The following is a 16,602-nucleotide window of genomic DNA, read 5'->3' as shown; positions in this document are numbered from 1 at the left end:
TGTCTCATTTCAGAACGACCACCGAGTTCCGGAGGGATGGGCGCCAGTTGCCTTCTGAGCTGTCCCGGCTCCTCAGAGACCAAGGGTAGGAAGTAACTGCTTGTTCCACGGTCACCTGTGGGACTCATTCTCTTCTCTCTCATCCCAGGGGCAGCCTCAGAACAAAGTGAGACGGTCCAGCCAGGAGATGAAGTCTTACAGTTGGCCGGCACTGCCATGCAGGGCCTCACACGGTTTGAAGCCTGGAACATCATCAAGGCGCTGCCTGATGGACCTGTCACTATCGTCCTCAGGAGGAAGAGCCTCCAGTCCAAGGGGACCACAGCTGCTGGAGACCCCTAGGCCCAGCGCCAGAGCTGACACCAGAGCCAACTGCGTGCAGCTCTCCACAACCGCTAATTCTCAGGGTCACTGCTAACCCCACCCCGCTGGGGGAAAGCACAGGCGTGCTTCCTGGTGGCTGCTTGCCCACGTCCGGACGGACCTTCTGGAACGTCACCCAACAAGCGGGCTGTCCCAGAAAGTTAGGGCAGAGTCACACTGGGGTGGCTGATACAAACTACAGACTATGTCTAGAGAGAGCTTACTGATAATATTGTGGTGCTGTAAATAAAATGGATATATGACAACTGGACATGAAATCCATGTTTTGCTTTGCAGATCTTCTAAGGACCATCACTGTGTCTTGATCCACCCCAAACAGCACCCTTTGTTGTTCCCATGACTCTGCAACGGTGGCAGATTTGGAGGGGGACAGCACGTCCTGGTCCACTTGACATCAGCTGGCCCAAGTCAAAGGCCGGAGGCTGAAACCACCCGGAGGGTCACTCACTCACTCACACATCGGGCCGCTGATGTTGGCTGCTGGCTGGGAACTCAGCTGGAGCTGTAGGCCTGTACACTGCAGGAGGCCTCTCCCTGTGGCCTGGGCGTCCTCACAGCGTGGTGGCCGGGTGTCCCCCAGGGAGTGTGAGAGCCACGTACGAGCTGCATCCTTTTTAAGACCTTGCCTCTGACATCAAAGAGCATCACTTCTCCTACGCTCTATCAGTCAGAGCTGGCACAAACCTGCCCCGGTTTAAGGGAAGGGAAAGATTGCTGGGGCTGTTTTTGGAAAAGACAATCTAGCACACAAAACATTTGCAAAACTGGATTTGGTTGGGTTGGAGAAGTGCTCCTAGCCAGGGTGGTACCCGGTGGCAGAGCGAGTAAACAAACAATGGAAACTCCACGTGTGCTCAGCTGCGTCAATAGAACGGACTAGCGTGAGTCTGAGAGAGGACAACACGATGGCTGCCGCTTAACTCCCACGAGCCAAGCACGGTGCTGGCTTAAGTGGACACTGTCCTTAGTAATCACAGCAGTGTCTACAGAGCGTGCTGTTGTCCCACTGTATAGATGAGGGTACTGAGACCCAGATGTAAGAGGCAACTTGTCCAGCTGGTAAATGATATGCAGAGTGAGTCCTTTCTTCTGTGGTCTGGGAGAGACTAACAGGCCAAGGTGCTTTTAAGTTTGGTCATCGCTTAAAGCCTGATCGTCAAGCTCGGGACAAGGAAATGCACGAGCAACACCCAGCACCCCGTGACGAGGCCTGGACAGTGTGTCAGCCCTGCTCCTGGCCCTGCTCCCGTGAATCAGGGTGTGAGGGAGGACCTGGCAAGGACCACAGACACGACACAAAAGTCCTTACTCCTAGGCCAGTATCAGAGGGGCCATTTTGTTTTGTTTTGTTTTGTTTTTGGCGGTACGCGGGCCTCTCACTGTTGTGGCCTCTCCCGTTGCGGAGCACAGGCTCCGGACGCGCAGGCATGGCCGCCCCGCGGCATGTGGGATCCTCCCGGACCGGGGCACGAACCCACGTCCCCTGCATCGGCAGGCGGACTCTCAACCACTGCGCCACCAGGGAAGCCCCTAGAGGGGTCATCTTAATGTCATCCAATAGCTTCTCCAGGGTCCACAGGAAGCTAAGAATCTGCTTCCTGGCAGTGAACTCTTAGAAAACTCTCCCGGGGAATCATAATCTTCATGCGAGCCCCTTCAGTGACTTCTCCACAGTGGGTGCCAGCCCAGTGCCCTATTCTGCCTGAGAAATTATGTGCTCAGAGTCATCTGTGTCGAGCTCTAGAGGAGACAAGAACTTGGAGATGACCATTTGCGTCAGCTCCTTAGATTTAAGAGAAATGCTGACTTTGAACATGGTCTGACAATGAAAGGTATGACCCCATTCAACACCCACCCTACCGGATCTTACTGTGTGCCTGTCCAAGGCTGGACACCCAGGCCATGGGATTCAGCGGGCACACCCCTCACCCCCGCAATCTCACGTCTGCACACAGTCATGTTTCCTATAATCGGGTTATTGTTTTGAGTCTTATCAAGCAGCCAGGTGATGAAGGTGGACCAGCCTGGGGAAGGAGAGTCTTTCCATCAGGACTGGGAGGTGGTGACAAGGATGAGCACAGTGCCAGCCATGGGCCTGGGGCACGGAGAGTGCCTCCTTGGGAGCTCAGATGAATCACGTGAGTGAGTGGGGCTGTATGAGGACTCACATGCAGCCAGGATGCGCCCAGGCCCTCCCAGGAACCCCTCTGTCTCTGAAGACCCCCTTCTCCCCCAGCTCCAATAGAACCACTGAGGACGCTGCCACTGCCAGCTTTCCAGTTTCAAATCAAGAATCAGCAAGAAAGGGACTTCCCTGCTGGTGCAGTGGTTTAAGAATCCGCCTGCCAATGCAGGGGACATGGGTTTGAGCCCTGGTCCGGGAAGATCCCACATGCCGCGGAGCAACTAAGCCCGTGCGCCACAACTACTGAAGCCCGCACGCTGCAACTACTGAAGCCTGTGTGCCTAGAGCCCGTGCTCTGCAACAAGAGAAGCCACCGCAACGAGAAGCCCCCGCACCGCAACGCTCGCCGCAATTACAGAAAGCCTGGGTGCAGCAACGAAGACCCGACACAGCCAAGAAATAAATAAATAAATTTATTAAAAAAAAAAAAAAGAATCAGCAAGAAGGTCTTAAAACGAAAACTCATCCATTTGAGCGTCACGATGCTGCAGTTTACAGGTGAGGTTTAGTGCGCCTTGGCCACCTTCTTCAGAGCTGACAGCAGGCAGAGAAAACAGTGCCTTTGCAAACAATGATTCCAGTCATCCCCAACACCGCAAACACACAAACAACAATCCCGGATCTACTTTAACTCTCCAGGGAAATGAGTCCATCCAAGAGTCTCTCCCAGGCAGCCCTCGTTCCTGGCTTTGTACAGCATCTCACTGATTCACCATCATCATCTCATCTGCAGGGACTCTTAAGCAGGCTACCCCAGGACTGGTATTCATGTCCCCAGATTTTCTTTAAAGACAGGAAGCCAAAGCACAGGAGTGTTAAGTGACTGTCCGAGGGCATCATTTCTAACTGGCAGGGATGGGACCACTTGCACATTTTCTGACTCGGTCCAGTGCTCAAACCAGTTTGACCCACTGCCAGCAGATGCACGTAGGAGCAGTGCAGGTGCAGTCCATGCAGTGGGCCCAGTGAGACGTGTTCTTGGGAGGCTGACCTCCCCTCCTGGCCAGATGGGGCAGCACAGATGGCTCCATCTTGGTACGACCACCACCTTCCTGGGTCTCCTGGGCTGGCGTGCCCAGAATTGGCTGGGTTTGGGAGATCAAATTGTGATGAGTTGATACCGAACGACGTCTGGCACAAGGTAAGGACCCATTAAGTTCTTGGCGAATGAATGAATGAAATCTAAGTACATATAAGAGTCCTGGAGGGCTTCCCTGGTGGCGCAGTGTTTGAGAGTCCGCCTGCCGATGCAGGGGACACGGGTTCGTGCCCCGGTCCGGGAAGATCCCACATGCCGCGGAGCGGCTGGGCCCGTGAGCCATGGCCGCCGAGCCTGCGCGTCCGGAGCCTGTGCTCCGCAACGGGAGAGTCCTGTGAAGATTTCTTGATGAGAAGAGGGAGTTGGGGGATGGTCTTCATGGCATGATTGTGGGATCTGCAGCTGCATTAGAGCCCAGAAAGAAGGCTTTCTAACCCCCTGACACTGAACTTCCACGTTTTAAACCTTGCTCAGACCTCGGCACATTCAGAAGACAGGCACCCCAGGACTCAAAGGGGGGAAGCAAGATACTCTGATACGAGGAGAACGTTTTCCATCTGGAGGCGCAAAGGCTGAGGACTCTGGAAATTTTCTGCACAGGGTGCTGGTAACCTGAGAAACTGCAATACGAGGGCACTCTGGTCAAACACACGTGGGCCTCCCTCACCAGCAAGTTGGTGGGCCCATGGAGGAGCTCGTGAGGGAATGTTGGAGAATTCCACACAGGACTGTGTGGCCCTGACCGGAGAGAAGGACAGGGAGTCGTGTGGCTGCTGAAGCCCCTTCCAGGTCGTGCTCCCTGGTTCCGACGATGCACCGGGCTGGGCATAGCCCGTTCGGGGTCGTTTCATCTTGCAGCAGGGCCTGGGGGGGATTTTAGCCAGCACTGCTGGGGGTGGGGCATCTGCTCTTCTGTCCTTCCCGCTGACAGCAGTACGGGCTCACCAGGTCCTGGAGGCCAGAGGACTCCTGTCCCATCTTCTATAACAGAACACAAGAACCGGCAAATGCCCAGGGGAGAGGAGGCTCTCCTCCAAGTTCCCCTTGTAGGTGCCCTGAGCCCAGAATCAATTCCAGAGCGCTGCCTGGGCAGGTTCAAACGGCCTGGTTTCCCGGGGGCGCCTGAACGCTAACTCATGCAGGGGGGAAAAGAGAGAAAAATGATTTGAACAGAAGAGACAACAAAAGGACTATTGAAAGTGTTTTCTCCTGAATGCTTAACTCATTTTTTCAGCATCATTTTGCCAAGCTGACGTCTTTTAAGGGGGAAAGTCTGGCGCATCCGGGGATCTGTGGCGCAGGACTGAGAGCTCGAATGCTACCAAGGGGCTGGGCCAGGTTCTCGGGATTGATGGTGATTCTTCTCAACAAACGGGGAGACGTGGTCTCTGAGAGTGATCGGCACAGAAAGGCTTTGGACCCGCGAGCATCGCACGGTGCCCGGGCAGAGTCCCTGTCCGGTGGCCGGGCGGCTTGGGGGGCCACCCTGCTGGAGGAGGGGTGCTTGGGAAATGGCAGTCCCACCCAAGTGGAAGGAGGCGCAGGAGGGGCCAGGGCTGCCTCTGGCTGATGTCTGGTCATTGGTGGGTTCCAAAGGTAGAGCGGTTCCACTGGAGCCCGTGTTCTCCCAGGCTCTCCAGCTGCGTCCCAACAATGGCAGCTCCGCCGAGTCATGGCAGTTCTCAGCCCACCAGCCAGGATGTCAGCCGTAGAATTTCTTCACTGCTTTCTGGAGGCTGGCGTAAAACCCGGCCATGCTGCGGGGAAAGAAGGAGTCCACCACGCCCTGCGGAAGGTAACCGCTGAGGTCGGTCTGGAAGAACGTGACCAGGCTGGTCTTGTTGGGCTCCCTGTGAAAGCAAGGCCAGGGCTGTTATGCGTCTGGAGCAGAGAGCCCGCCCAGGGGAACGGTCCAGACCCAGGGGTTTCGCTGGGTTCACTGCCCAGGGCATCCCTCAGGACCTGCTTCTTTTCAGGATGGAAGCGGGTCCTCTCGTGGATGCTTCCATGGCCCCGCCAGGCCGTTGCGCGAGGACGACCCCCCACTTCCAGCCCAGGAAGGTCATTCGTTCCCTGTGCCCGACTCACTCGGCAAAGGCTTTCAGAGAAGTCACTCCTGTACCGGGTCCTGGGAGGAACAGACACAATGCTGCACTCTGTCCATTGAGGGCAGCGGTTCTCCAAATGGTCTGGCAGCTCCTGGGGGCTCCTGACACCCTTTCAAGGGGTCTGCAAGGTCAGAGCTATTTTCGTCACAACACTAAGATGTGATTTGCCTTTTTCACTCCCATTCTCTCAGCGTGTACTTCACTCTCACGAATTTTCTCTTGGACAGGACCATGAGGGCATGGGCTTCGTGGAGACCACTGAGCATTTTATTTGAATGGAGCTGTCAACAGCTTCCGGGGGAGGTTTCCAGAGGCCACGTGAGGTGTGATATCACAACAGACTGAATGCAGAAGCAGATATGAGCTTCTGTTAAACCTGACATTAAAGAGATTTCCCAAAATGTCAAACAGGGCCACTCTTCACTATTTTTCTCCTCTTTTGAAAAATATGGTTACTTTTCACAAAAATATTTATGGGAACATATAATACACGTATTCTCATTATTTTAAAATAAATGTTTTTTAAATATCCCAGTTTTAATTTCAAGTATAGTAAATACTGATGGATATAATCCACATGAACAGAAGCCCTTTGATGCCCTGAACAATATTTAAGAGTGGAATGGAGCCTCAGACCAAAAGCGTGAGAAGGGCTGACGTAGAGACCTGACGCGTAACTCGCGCCCACGTGAAGGGGCTTCGGCTGGGGGTGGCAGAAGCCCCGAGGGAGGCCACAACACGGAACATGGCACAGACCTGTGCCGAAGTCGAGAGGCGGGGTCCACTCACCAACCTAGCAACTCAGCGGACCTCCCTGGGCTGCACACGTAGTGGCCTCACGCTCAGGGGCACAAGGCAGTGAAGCCCACCAGCGAGAGTCAGATTCAGTGAGGGGCGCGCACGGGAGGAAATGGGACCCAACTTGGTAGGGACAAGGGGTCTTCAGTGTCACAAACTTCCCAATTGCCAGGACAACAAAGGCACGGGCTTTGCGGAGACCATTTGGCGTTTCATTTGAATGGAGCTGTCAGCAGCCTCAGAGTCTCAACAGGAACCCCACGGAGCATTGCACCTGCCCATCAAATGTTTCCTGACATCCTGCAGGTCAAGGGCTGAGAAGTGGAGAGCCTTTAGAACCTTGCCCTCCCTCCCAGATGCACAGACAGGGCCGGGGACCAGCAGATGAATGACAGTGCAGGACGGTGCTGGCTGGGCAGGCTTCTCTCCTCTGCTCATGCCTTCTCTGCACAGAGCCTGAACTCGGGGCGGGGCTGGGGGGGCACAGACTGCCTTCCATCCCAAAGCCTCAGCATCATCAGACTCTATTCCTTGCTCACCAACCCCCAGCCCCTCCACCTTTGCTGGGACCTTCTCTCTTCTCTCTGTTCCTCCTCTCCGGGCTCACTCAAGCCCCCGTACTTCTCAGTGCTGTCCTCTTTGGCCTGAACAGGTGAGGGAGAAAGTCTGCCCAGTGACCATGCTCTCCTCCGGGTGAAGACGGGGCTTGGGAGGAGGTAAACACGCAACAGGCCGGGTGGAAGAGGCAAACTCGGTACCTTACAGAGTGGTCACGGTGAAGAGTGTTTCTCGCTTGGACATCATTAACAGAGCTGGCAAAGGGGGGCTCAGAGAGATGTTGGAATCACCTGGTCTCCCCATGGAGAAGGCTGGGCTAGATAACGGCGTCCACCACTGGTCCTTGTTGTAAGGATTCGTGAGCTAACACGTGCAGAGCACTCAGCAGACTCGCTGGGCACAGAGCAGGGCTGCATTCACGATGTGACTACGCTACCCCTGCTACAAACACCAGCCCCCCCGCCTGCAGAACAACCAGAACCCGACAGCTCTGCCCTGTCCGCTGCAGCCACTCGACTCAGGCGCCACCATCCCTCACCTCTAATTAGTCCCCTTGCTCTGGCTCACAACCTCGCCCACTCCAGAGGCATCACAGCACTGGACACCCAGCTCAGGGCACATACTGTTCCAGACTCCCCGCCAGCTCCCCATTCGATTCCGAGGACAGCGCCCACGACTCCAAGATGTGGGCCCTGCTCCCTCGGTGACGGGATCTCCTTGCCTTTCCCCCTGCTCACTGCCATCTGGCACAATGGCCTCCATGCCATTCCCTCAATGGCCCTTGCCTGCCCCCACCTCAGGGACTTTGGACCTGCTTATCCCTCTGCCAGGAACGCACTCCCCCCAGCCCCCTTCCATCCCCAAGGCTCCCTGTGCTGTGCTTTGGTCAAACGTCCTATCAGGGGGGCCTTTGGTCTAGCTCCCCCCTCCCTCCCCGGCACCTTTATCTGGTTTCAGTTTTCTCCAAATCATTTAAAATCTGATCATTACAAGCGTGTACATCTGATATAATTATGGTGCTTGTGTTTTGTCTGTCTACCCTGCTCCCACTAGAATCTAAGTTCCAAGAAGGCTTATCTGTTTTGAAGGGTCAATATCTAGATTAAGAGCATAGATTTTGGAGTCAGATGCTATAGCTTGACCAGCTCCTGGCTGTGTGATCTTGAGTAAGTTACATAACCTCTCTGTGCCCAGAGTCCTCATATAAAAAATGAAGGTAATAACAGTACCTTAGAATTGTTATAAGAATAAAAATGAGTTAAATTGTAAAATATAAAGAAGAGTGCCTGACACACAGGAGTGATGTATAAACATTTGCTGCTGTTCCTGTCACGATTAGTATCACTTCTTGAATCCATAGCGCCTAGAACAGGCCTATATTCATAGAGTGATGGGAACCATCACAGTCACAGGTTTCAGGTCCACATAAAATGCTTTCAAGCGAGCTGAGTCAAAACCTCCACACTAGGGACTCCCCTGGTGGTCCAGGGGTTAAGACCCCACGCTTCCACTGCAGCGGAGGCAGGTTCCATCCCTGGTCGGGGAACTAAGATCTCGCATGCTATGCGGTGTGGCCAAAAGATAAAACAACAAGAAATATATATATATATATATATATATATATATATATATATATATATATAAAAAACATATTGGGAAGAAATATTTGTAACATATATAATGAGAAATGTTTTTAAAATGTCTTAAGAAAAACACCTCCACACTAGCTGGGTTTTGGCTCTAAGTGACCCAGCTACAAAGTCTGTGCAATCAACTCTTGCCATCTGGAATGAGGCATAATGATACTCATCAAATTGTATGTTCTCCCCAAGGAAGATATCCATAGAATTCAGCCCCTAAGGGGAAGGTGCGCTGACTCTTATTCTGAAAATTCCTCTGTGCGCGCGCGCGTGTGTGTGTGCGCGCGCGCGTGTGTGCGCATGGCGAGGGGAGCTGTGTTGGACTGCAGCTATGCTATTATTTTCAAACTCATAAAGTTTTGCTACGTTTAACAGAAGTCTGCCACAAGATGTCTGAAAAGCCAGCTTAGTCAGAAGTGTTAGGTGGACGTGTGGGATGTGGGTTTTCGGTACAATGCTATAGCACCAAAACCCTTCTCCTGGGATTGTGCAGTGACAGCATCGATGTTTCCCCTGCTGGTGTCTGTTTGTGGGTTGCAGGGTGACAGGGACAGACCCTCAGGTACAGTTTCTTTCTTTGTCAACTTGAGTGGTTCCCAGGATAAACCAGTGACCTTTGGGTTATTATTACACGGAAAGCTCCTGGTAAAAACCTGGCCCTGGTGGCCCAGCGGTTAAGACTCCACGCTTCCACTGCAAGGGGTGTGGGTTCGATCCCTGGTCAGGGAACTAAGATCCCGCACGCTGCTCGGTGAGGCCAAAACCAAAAAACCAAAAACCCAGAAAGAACCTGGCCATGACCTGCGAGAAAATAGGGACAGAACCGTTTCTGAGCTCAGTTCTGGGGCTGACTCACGGTGTGCTCTGAGAATCGCCCTTTAGCCCCGAGCATCTCCACCCCATTCCTCGGTGAGGGGTGAGGAGCACCGTGTGGGATTCGGGGTGAGGACAGCTAAGCTCTTGCCTGCTCCAGGCTGGTGGAGAGCACTCAGAACATGGAGGAGAAGACTGGGTGCCCAGGGCCCCCATGGCCAGCCTGTGAGCCTGCACAGACCACCTAACTTCCCTGAGCCTCAGTTTCCTCATTTGCTAAACGGCACCGTGACATTTGCTCAGCTTGCCTGGGGCCGGAGGGAGGGTTCCCCACATCAGAAATAATGACACTTGCCCACAATTCTTTCCCACGTGCCTAGAACTTTGGCGTGTTACGTCACCAAGGTGTGTGTATAGGGTTCTGTAACATCAAGGCCTACAGAGTGGCGAGGCATTTTTATTACTGCGAATCATCATTCATGTTGCCATTGAGTAGAATGTCCTCAGTGAAGCCACAGTTAGGTCTGGGCACATCATTCAATCCAAGAGGTTATCCTTACCCTGGCAGAGGTCCGCAGAAGCAACCACAAGGATGGTTAAATCCTCTCACATAACCTGGCTTTGGGGGACATAACAGATGCTCCACACTGGTAGCTGGAAGACAGAGAAAGACGCTCAGTGAGCTACAACTTCGGGCAGTTGGGCTACTGCCGCTGAAGGGCCTTACCGGGCACCCACGGTGGGTACAGACCAGTCATCTGGAGCCCAGGCGTCAGAGGACGACCCTGCCACTTGGCCCTGAGCTCTTCCTACTGCCGCCCCCCGTCCCTCACACTCACACACACGTTCACACATACTCGTGCGCACACACACACGCACACACTCATGTCCACAGCTTCCCCAAGCCTGCTGGAATATTAGAGAAAACAACATTTCAGACTATGAGGCCTGGGGGCAGGAGAACGAAGGGACCCCTCTCAAATCGCAGCCGCGAGAGGTGTGGATGGACACACAATCGACCCCCATGTGGAAGAGTCAGAGGAGTGGCAGGCGCTGTGGCTTTCAGCGGGACGCACCATCAAAAGTGCAGAGGCAGGAACTCTGCTCCTCGTGGGAAGGAGGGGAGCGGACAGCCCCACAGCCCTCTCGGGACGGTGCTCCGTGGGTGCAGGGAATCACCACACCCTGGGGTTCCCTGAAGCCAAACGGTACCTCGCATGTCTAGGGTACAAACTATGCACCTCAGCAGGGATGAAAACGGGGTGCTGACGAAATCTGCGATTTATAACTAAAATTACTAGTGTGTGGACTCTCCCACCTCAGACCTCCCATGCACAGAAGCTCCCCAAACCTGACAAGGGGAGGCTGGCACAGAAAACGGACCCAGGCTGTGAGTGCTCCAGGGACTTCCAGCTGGTCGGCTTTCCTTGAAGAGCTGGGCGGGTGTGGAGGAGACAGAGCCCAGCATCCCACGAAGGCTTTGCAGCAGCCCTGCCGTCACTCACCATTGGAACTGATGGTCCCATCCTCATACGTCTTGACCAGCACCAGGTCCACAAAGTCTCTGGGAGAGATGAGCTTCATGACGGCCGAGGGGGTGGTGGTTCTGCTGACGCACTGTGTCTGTCAGAGCAAAGGGGGATCCAGCTGCGTCTGATGGCTGCGTATCTGCTCCCCGCCCCAACTCGACTCGGAGCTCATCTACCCTGTCCCCATACCCCAGGGTCTGGAAAATGGGAATAGCACTGACAGCAGGGTGGTGCTGTGACCTGGAGGGTCTAGAATGAACTTTCCTGGACGTGCCAAGGGTCATGGCAACACACCCAGCTCGTAGAATCCAGGGTTGTGACACGGGCTGCCCATGGCCAATCAGGACCACTCTGAGCTTATGTTTCAAAAGATCATGAGAGTTGCCATTAATTGAGCACGTAGTAAGAGCCCGGCTGGACAAAGCTCTCAGTGGTCCTTTGCAACTGAGAAATAGGTTTCACGAACCCATTTCATAGGTGAGGAAACCGAGGCTTGGAGAGATGAAGGAATTCACCACAAAGCTCAGGGTGGAGATGAGGCCTGAATAGGGCCAGGAGTAGGGTGAGGCAAGAGAGGCCATTCCTTCCTAAGGCCGACCGGGTACTTGCCTAACCCTGAGAGCAGTGCCTCCTTAAATGTGTGTCCTGGGTAGCTTTCTGGTTTCTCCCAGCCCCAGCCCTGGGAGGTAGCACCCCTTGAACTGCACTCCATCTCAGAATATCCCACCAAGTCCATTCTCCCACTTTACAAGCCAAGGGCCCTTCAAACCCACCCCATGCTTTACCCATGATTCCCCTCCTCCAGCAGGACCCCAGTCCTTTCAAGGTCACAAGGTACAGGTCAGGCCCGAGGATGGGACAGTCCTGGGGAGACCTCTGGGGAGCAGGCGAGAAGGTCTCTTGCCTCTTTGGCTATTAAGACTAGGGGCACTGTGGCACATATATACAATGGAATATTACTCAGCCATAAAAAGAGACGAAATTGAGCTATTTGTAATGAGGTGGATAGACCTAGAGTCTGTCATACAGAGTGAAGTAAGTCAGAAAGAGAGAGACAAATACCGTATGCTAACACATATATATGGAATCTAAGAAAAAAAATGTCATGAAAAACCTAGGGGTGAAACAGGAATAAAGACACAGACTTACTAGAGAATGGACTTGAGGCTATGGGGAGGGGGAAGGGTAAACGGTGACAAAGCGATAAAGAGGCATGGACATATATACACTACCAAACGTAAGGTAGATAGCTAGTGGGAAGCAGCCGCATAGCACAGGAGATCAGCTCGGTGCTTTGTGACCGCCTGGAGGGGTGGGATAGGGAGGGTGGGAGGGAGGGAGACGCAAGCGGGAAGAGATATGGGAACATATGTATATATATAACTGATTCATTTTGTTGTGAAGCTGAAACTAACATACCATTGTAAAGCAATTATACTCCAATAAAGATGTTAAAAAAAAAAAAAAATAAATAAATAAAAAAAAAAAAAAAAAAAAAAGACTAGGGGCACTGTGTGTTGCTGAGAAAACTCTGACCCTGGGTATGAGTCTTCCAGGTGGGCATGCAATCCCTGGGGGCACTTGAGAACTTTCCAGTGGGCTCTGGGAGCACTGGGAATCAGTTTCCAGAGGGCTCATCCTCCATGTGTCCTTCCTAGAATGACCTGCCTGAGAACAGCCTGCACCTTCATGCAGGTTTCCCTTTCCCACTTGAAAAAGGTGCCACATACCCCACCCATCTGGAATCTTCCAATCATACACTGTCCTAGGGTGTAAAATCCTCCAGGGGGCCAAAGGGACACTGAGGGACGCTGATTTCAATATTTAACCGAGGCACTGCACACTGCAGTTAGAGTTTCCATGTTTTCCCCTCTCTTAAAGCATATATTCTTTTTAAAGGCCAAAGCTTGCTGCTAGAAACAAGGTAATTTTGCCTTTTCTGAATTCTAGTAGTTTGTAGTTAGGAATGGCAGAAGTGATGAGATTTTTAAAAAAGTAACTATACAGCTTCCACTCCTGATTATTGCTACAAAACGCATCAATCCTGAAAGAGAGTGTCTGGAGAACAAGATGAAGAGGACATATTGGTAAGAAATGCTGAAAGCGGCAGCACATGTTACAACTGCCACAGACTTGTGGCAGGGCTCTGGATCTCACCCATCCACCCATCCATCTACTATCTATCAATCCTAGAATTAGGATATTTGAGATTTGTCAAAATCATGCTGTCATTCTGTTATTACATTTCCATTACGTTTCAAAGGGCATTAACCCATGTTTCCTCAACTTCAAGCATTTGTGTATAATTATTTGTATATTATCTTCACAATGTTTTCCTATCTCTGGTAGCACCTATCCTGTTATCCACTTAATATTTTTATCTAAATGTGCTCACTTTTTAAAAGTTAAACTTATTTAAAAAAGGAGGCTATTTAACTACTGGAAATGAAAAAAAGGTGCCACTTGGCATAAATAAAAGACAACTGCAAAAAATATATATATATATATATGTATACATATACACACACACAAGGGATTTTTGGGTTCTAATTCTGAGCCTGAGGCCAGCTGTCTGTTGGTTATAATGGAGATTCGCAAGTGTTAAACAGGTGTCAAAGGCACATTAGCACCTGTCCCAGACTTTTCCCTTCAAGTTATCAGAGAGATTGAAGATTTGAAACGGGGTGACCTCCCTATGTGTGATTCAGTTTCAGCTTTGACTGTTAAAGACCTAATACACTGAATCACCTAGTGCCCCAACATTAGGTGCCCCACCCTTCAGGAAACACTGACATCATTTGTGATAATGAACTGAAATGTGAATTCTTGGTCAAGGTTAAGAACACTTGGGTCCTACGGACTGACCAGTAAAGAACTATGGCTTGAGGTTTCACAGCACCATCTACAGAAACACCCAAGAGGGTACCATGTCCGCAGATGTCAAAATCAAGGCACCATTCAAATTTTAAAAAGCCGCAACATTTCCCCAGGGCAACTTTTTAATTCGTTTTGGCTGTTTTGTGTTGTTTTTTCTCCTTAACTTCTATAATCAAAAGGAGGTGGATACTTAATACTACAGCGGATCCCAGGGCAGGACAAACTAGATCTTTGTTGTCCAATACGGTAGCCACTAGTTCCATGTGGCTATTTAAATTTACATCGAGTCATGAAAATTAAGTAAAATGAACAGTTTATTTCTTCCAACTAGACACCTTTCAAATGCTCTGTGGCCACGTGGGGCTAGTGGCTACCGTATTGAACAGTGCTGTTGGAGAATATTTCCATCATAGCAGAAAGTTCTCCTGGGCAGCGCTAGAGTAGATACCACACATTTTACCAATGGAGCAACTGTCATCCAGCATCTGCCGCCTGGCGCAGCGTTACAGCTGGCAGAGAATCCTGACTCTTTGGCCAGGACTCAATTCATTACCATGGTCCCAGTAACGGGCAATATTTCAAACTAGAGCGGATGTTTCCAATCCAGGCACTGCTTCAGCATACTCAGAGCTAATGTTCACTCTGCACTCCTGCTTTCATCATCCACTGCTATGTTCTCTCAGCTCTGTTTAGGGCAGCTCTACCTCTCTGGGTCTCATCGTTACCTACCTGTACCTGGGCCGAGGCTGGGTTTGAGTGTCAAGCAGTGGGCAACCTGTTTGCTGGGCTTCAGGGGCTCACAGTGTACTCCTCTTGCCTAAAGGTGTCACTGACCCCCCGCAGAGGGAACAGAGTCAGGTTACTGTCTAGGGATAACAGTGCTTAGAAAGACTTACATCAGTGATGCTTTCGATAATTTCAAAACTGTTCACATTCTCATCCCACTTATCTCGTAGGGTCCCAGCAAGTGGCTTCACACAGTCCCACACCTGCTCTGGTGTCCCATTCACAATGCCTTCTCCTCGGTACCTGGAGCACAAAGAGGAATGTGACCCCAAGGCGTCAAACTTGTTTATCCTGGGATGACATATAAGGACTAGAAGTCACGTCTGTCGCTGTTCTTTAAGACAGCCTTGCAGAGAAGGGGCTGACATTTACCAGCCCACCTCCCCTCAGGCCTGCAGGAATGGACGGAAGGCAAGCTTTCATAAGAATATAGTTTGAGGAAATGATGTAGTTAAACACGGAAACTTTCCTGGAAGGTAACGGGCAAGTTGATTCCAGGTGCTAGGGTTGACTAGAGTCTCTTAGGAAGCAAACCCACAGAAACAGCAGGAAAGGTGTGGCACCTTTGACAAGCTTTGAACAAGGGGTGCACTTACAGGTTCCCTGGAAACTCCGCAGACGGCCTCCAGGAAACTGAAACTCCGTTCTGTCAAAAGGCACAGAATCGCAAAATTTTAGAGCTAGAAGGGCCCTTGGGAGATCACCAGGCCCAATCCCCTGTTTTACCGAAGAAAAGTCGAGAGCCCCAAGAGATGCAAATCTCCAAGGTACCCAACTGACATGTAGCAGAGTGGGGACTGGTCCAGGACAAAGCTGCCCCCAGGAGGATGTGATGGACAAAGGGATCTTATGTGGCTGACTGGAAGAGCACTGGGGAGTTTTCAAACCACCTTAAAAATCACCATGCATCTTGTTTCCTCGGGCAATTTATGTCTGTTTGTTAAAAATCCTAAGTGTCCAGTGACCAACACCATCCCTCTGCCACCTTCCCGGGAAGGCAGAGAGGGGCTCCTGCTCTGAGGAAAGGAGTAAAGGCTTTGGAGCCTGGTGCTTCCGGTTCCATCCTAACCATTTACCAGCCAGGTGACCTTGGCCAAGTCTTTCAAAGAAAGGGACAGATACTTATCTCCCGGGGGGGTCATTGTGTGCAAAAACAGACTCGATAATTTTTTAAGGAAACAACCCCCAGTGCGGATCTCCTCCTCAGTCTAGCTCCGGAGGATGGAACGCAGAAAACCTCCAGGAGAGAGCAGCCTGGGGGCTTCTGGAACCCCGGCCCCAGGGAGCAAAGGCCCCCTCGACCCCTTCCTGCCCAGCTCCTCACTCACGCCTTCCCGGCAAATCTTCCATCCTGACTCGTCTCGCCGGTACTGGAGCATCTTCTCCGCCACCACCTCGCTTATCTGCGCGGCCAACGCCGGGTCCATTGCGCCGAGAGCTGCGCGAGGTTGCTGGCTCGCAGGTGCGGTGTGCGGTGGCGGCCGGGCACTTAGGTATGGGAGGCCGGAAAGCCCGGGCCAGCAGAGGAGCCCGGAGTCCCGCCCCCAGCCCCGCCCCCGCTCTAGGATTGGCCTAGACCATCAGACAGACCCTGCCCCTCTCTGAGATTGGCAGGGTCGGAGATCACCGGCCAGTCACCGCAGGACGCCCTCCGCCCCGACGGGTCCGAGGCGCGCCCCGCACGGTCCTGCAGAACCTGCTTTTCGCCCGTCCCAGCTCAGGGAGGGGCTCTGGGACTCCGGAACTTGAGAAGGCCAGTGGTGGAGAGCCAAGTGGGCCGGGCCAGGTGGTGCGCAGCGTCGTAGACTTGTGTAAGGAGCGTGGACTTCTGTGTTGAATGCACAGAGGCTTTCAGCCAGGCGGGAAGATGGAGAAATTTCCATCT

The 16,602-nt window shown here is 52.3% G+C and overlaps 2 protein-coding genes across 6 annotated transcripts in view; one reads left to right on the top strand and one right to left on the bottom strand.

Annotated features, from left to right (window-relative positions):
- The window catches only part of IL16 (interleukin 16), a 116,489-nt gene extending 115,848 nt beyond the window's left edge, over window positions 1–641 (top strand). For all 5 annotated transcript variants that reach the window (XM_073801458.1, XM_033852222.2, XM_073801459.1 and 2 more), the window contains one exon: window positions 149–641. In XM_073801458.1, coding sequence (XP_073657559.1) covers window positions 149–342 — 194 coding nt within the window. In that variant the 3' untranslated portion in view covers window positions 343–641. The remainder of the gene's footprint in view (window positions 1–148) is intronic.
- A 2,106-nt stretch (window positions 642–2,747) lies between these two features.
- STARD5 (StAR related lipid transfer domain containing 5) lies at window positions 2,748–16,236 on the bottom strand. The gene is made up of 6 exons (XM_033852221.2): window positions 16,046–16,236; window positions 15,314–15,363; window positions 14,828–14,960; window positions 11,031–11,148; window positions 10,086–10,179; window positions 2,748–5,458 (listed from the first exon to the last, which is right to left on the bottom strand). The coding sequence occupies exons 1-6, from the start codon at window positions 16,142–16,144 to the stop codon at window positions 5,311–5,313; spliced, it is 642 nt and encodes a 213-aa protein (XP_033708112.1). The 5' UTR covers window positions 16,145–16,236; the 3' UTR covers window positions 2,748–5,310.
- Between the last annotated feature and the right edge of the window lie 366 nt (window positions 16,237–16,602).

The sequence above is a fragment of the Tursiops truncatus genome, chromosome 2 (genome assembly GCF_011762595.2).
Source record: "Tursiops truncatus isolate mTurTru1 chromosome 2, mTurTru1.mat.Y, whole genome shotgun sequence".
NCBI lineage: Eukaryota > Metazoa > Chordata > Mammalia > Artiodactyla > Delphinidae > Tursiops > Tursiops truncatus.
The sequence above is the reverse complement of the archived record's forward strand: the minus strand, read 5'-3'. Positions and strand labels throughout refer to the sequence as shown.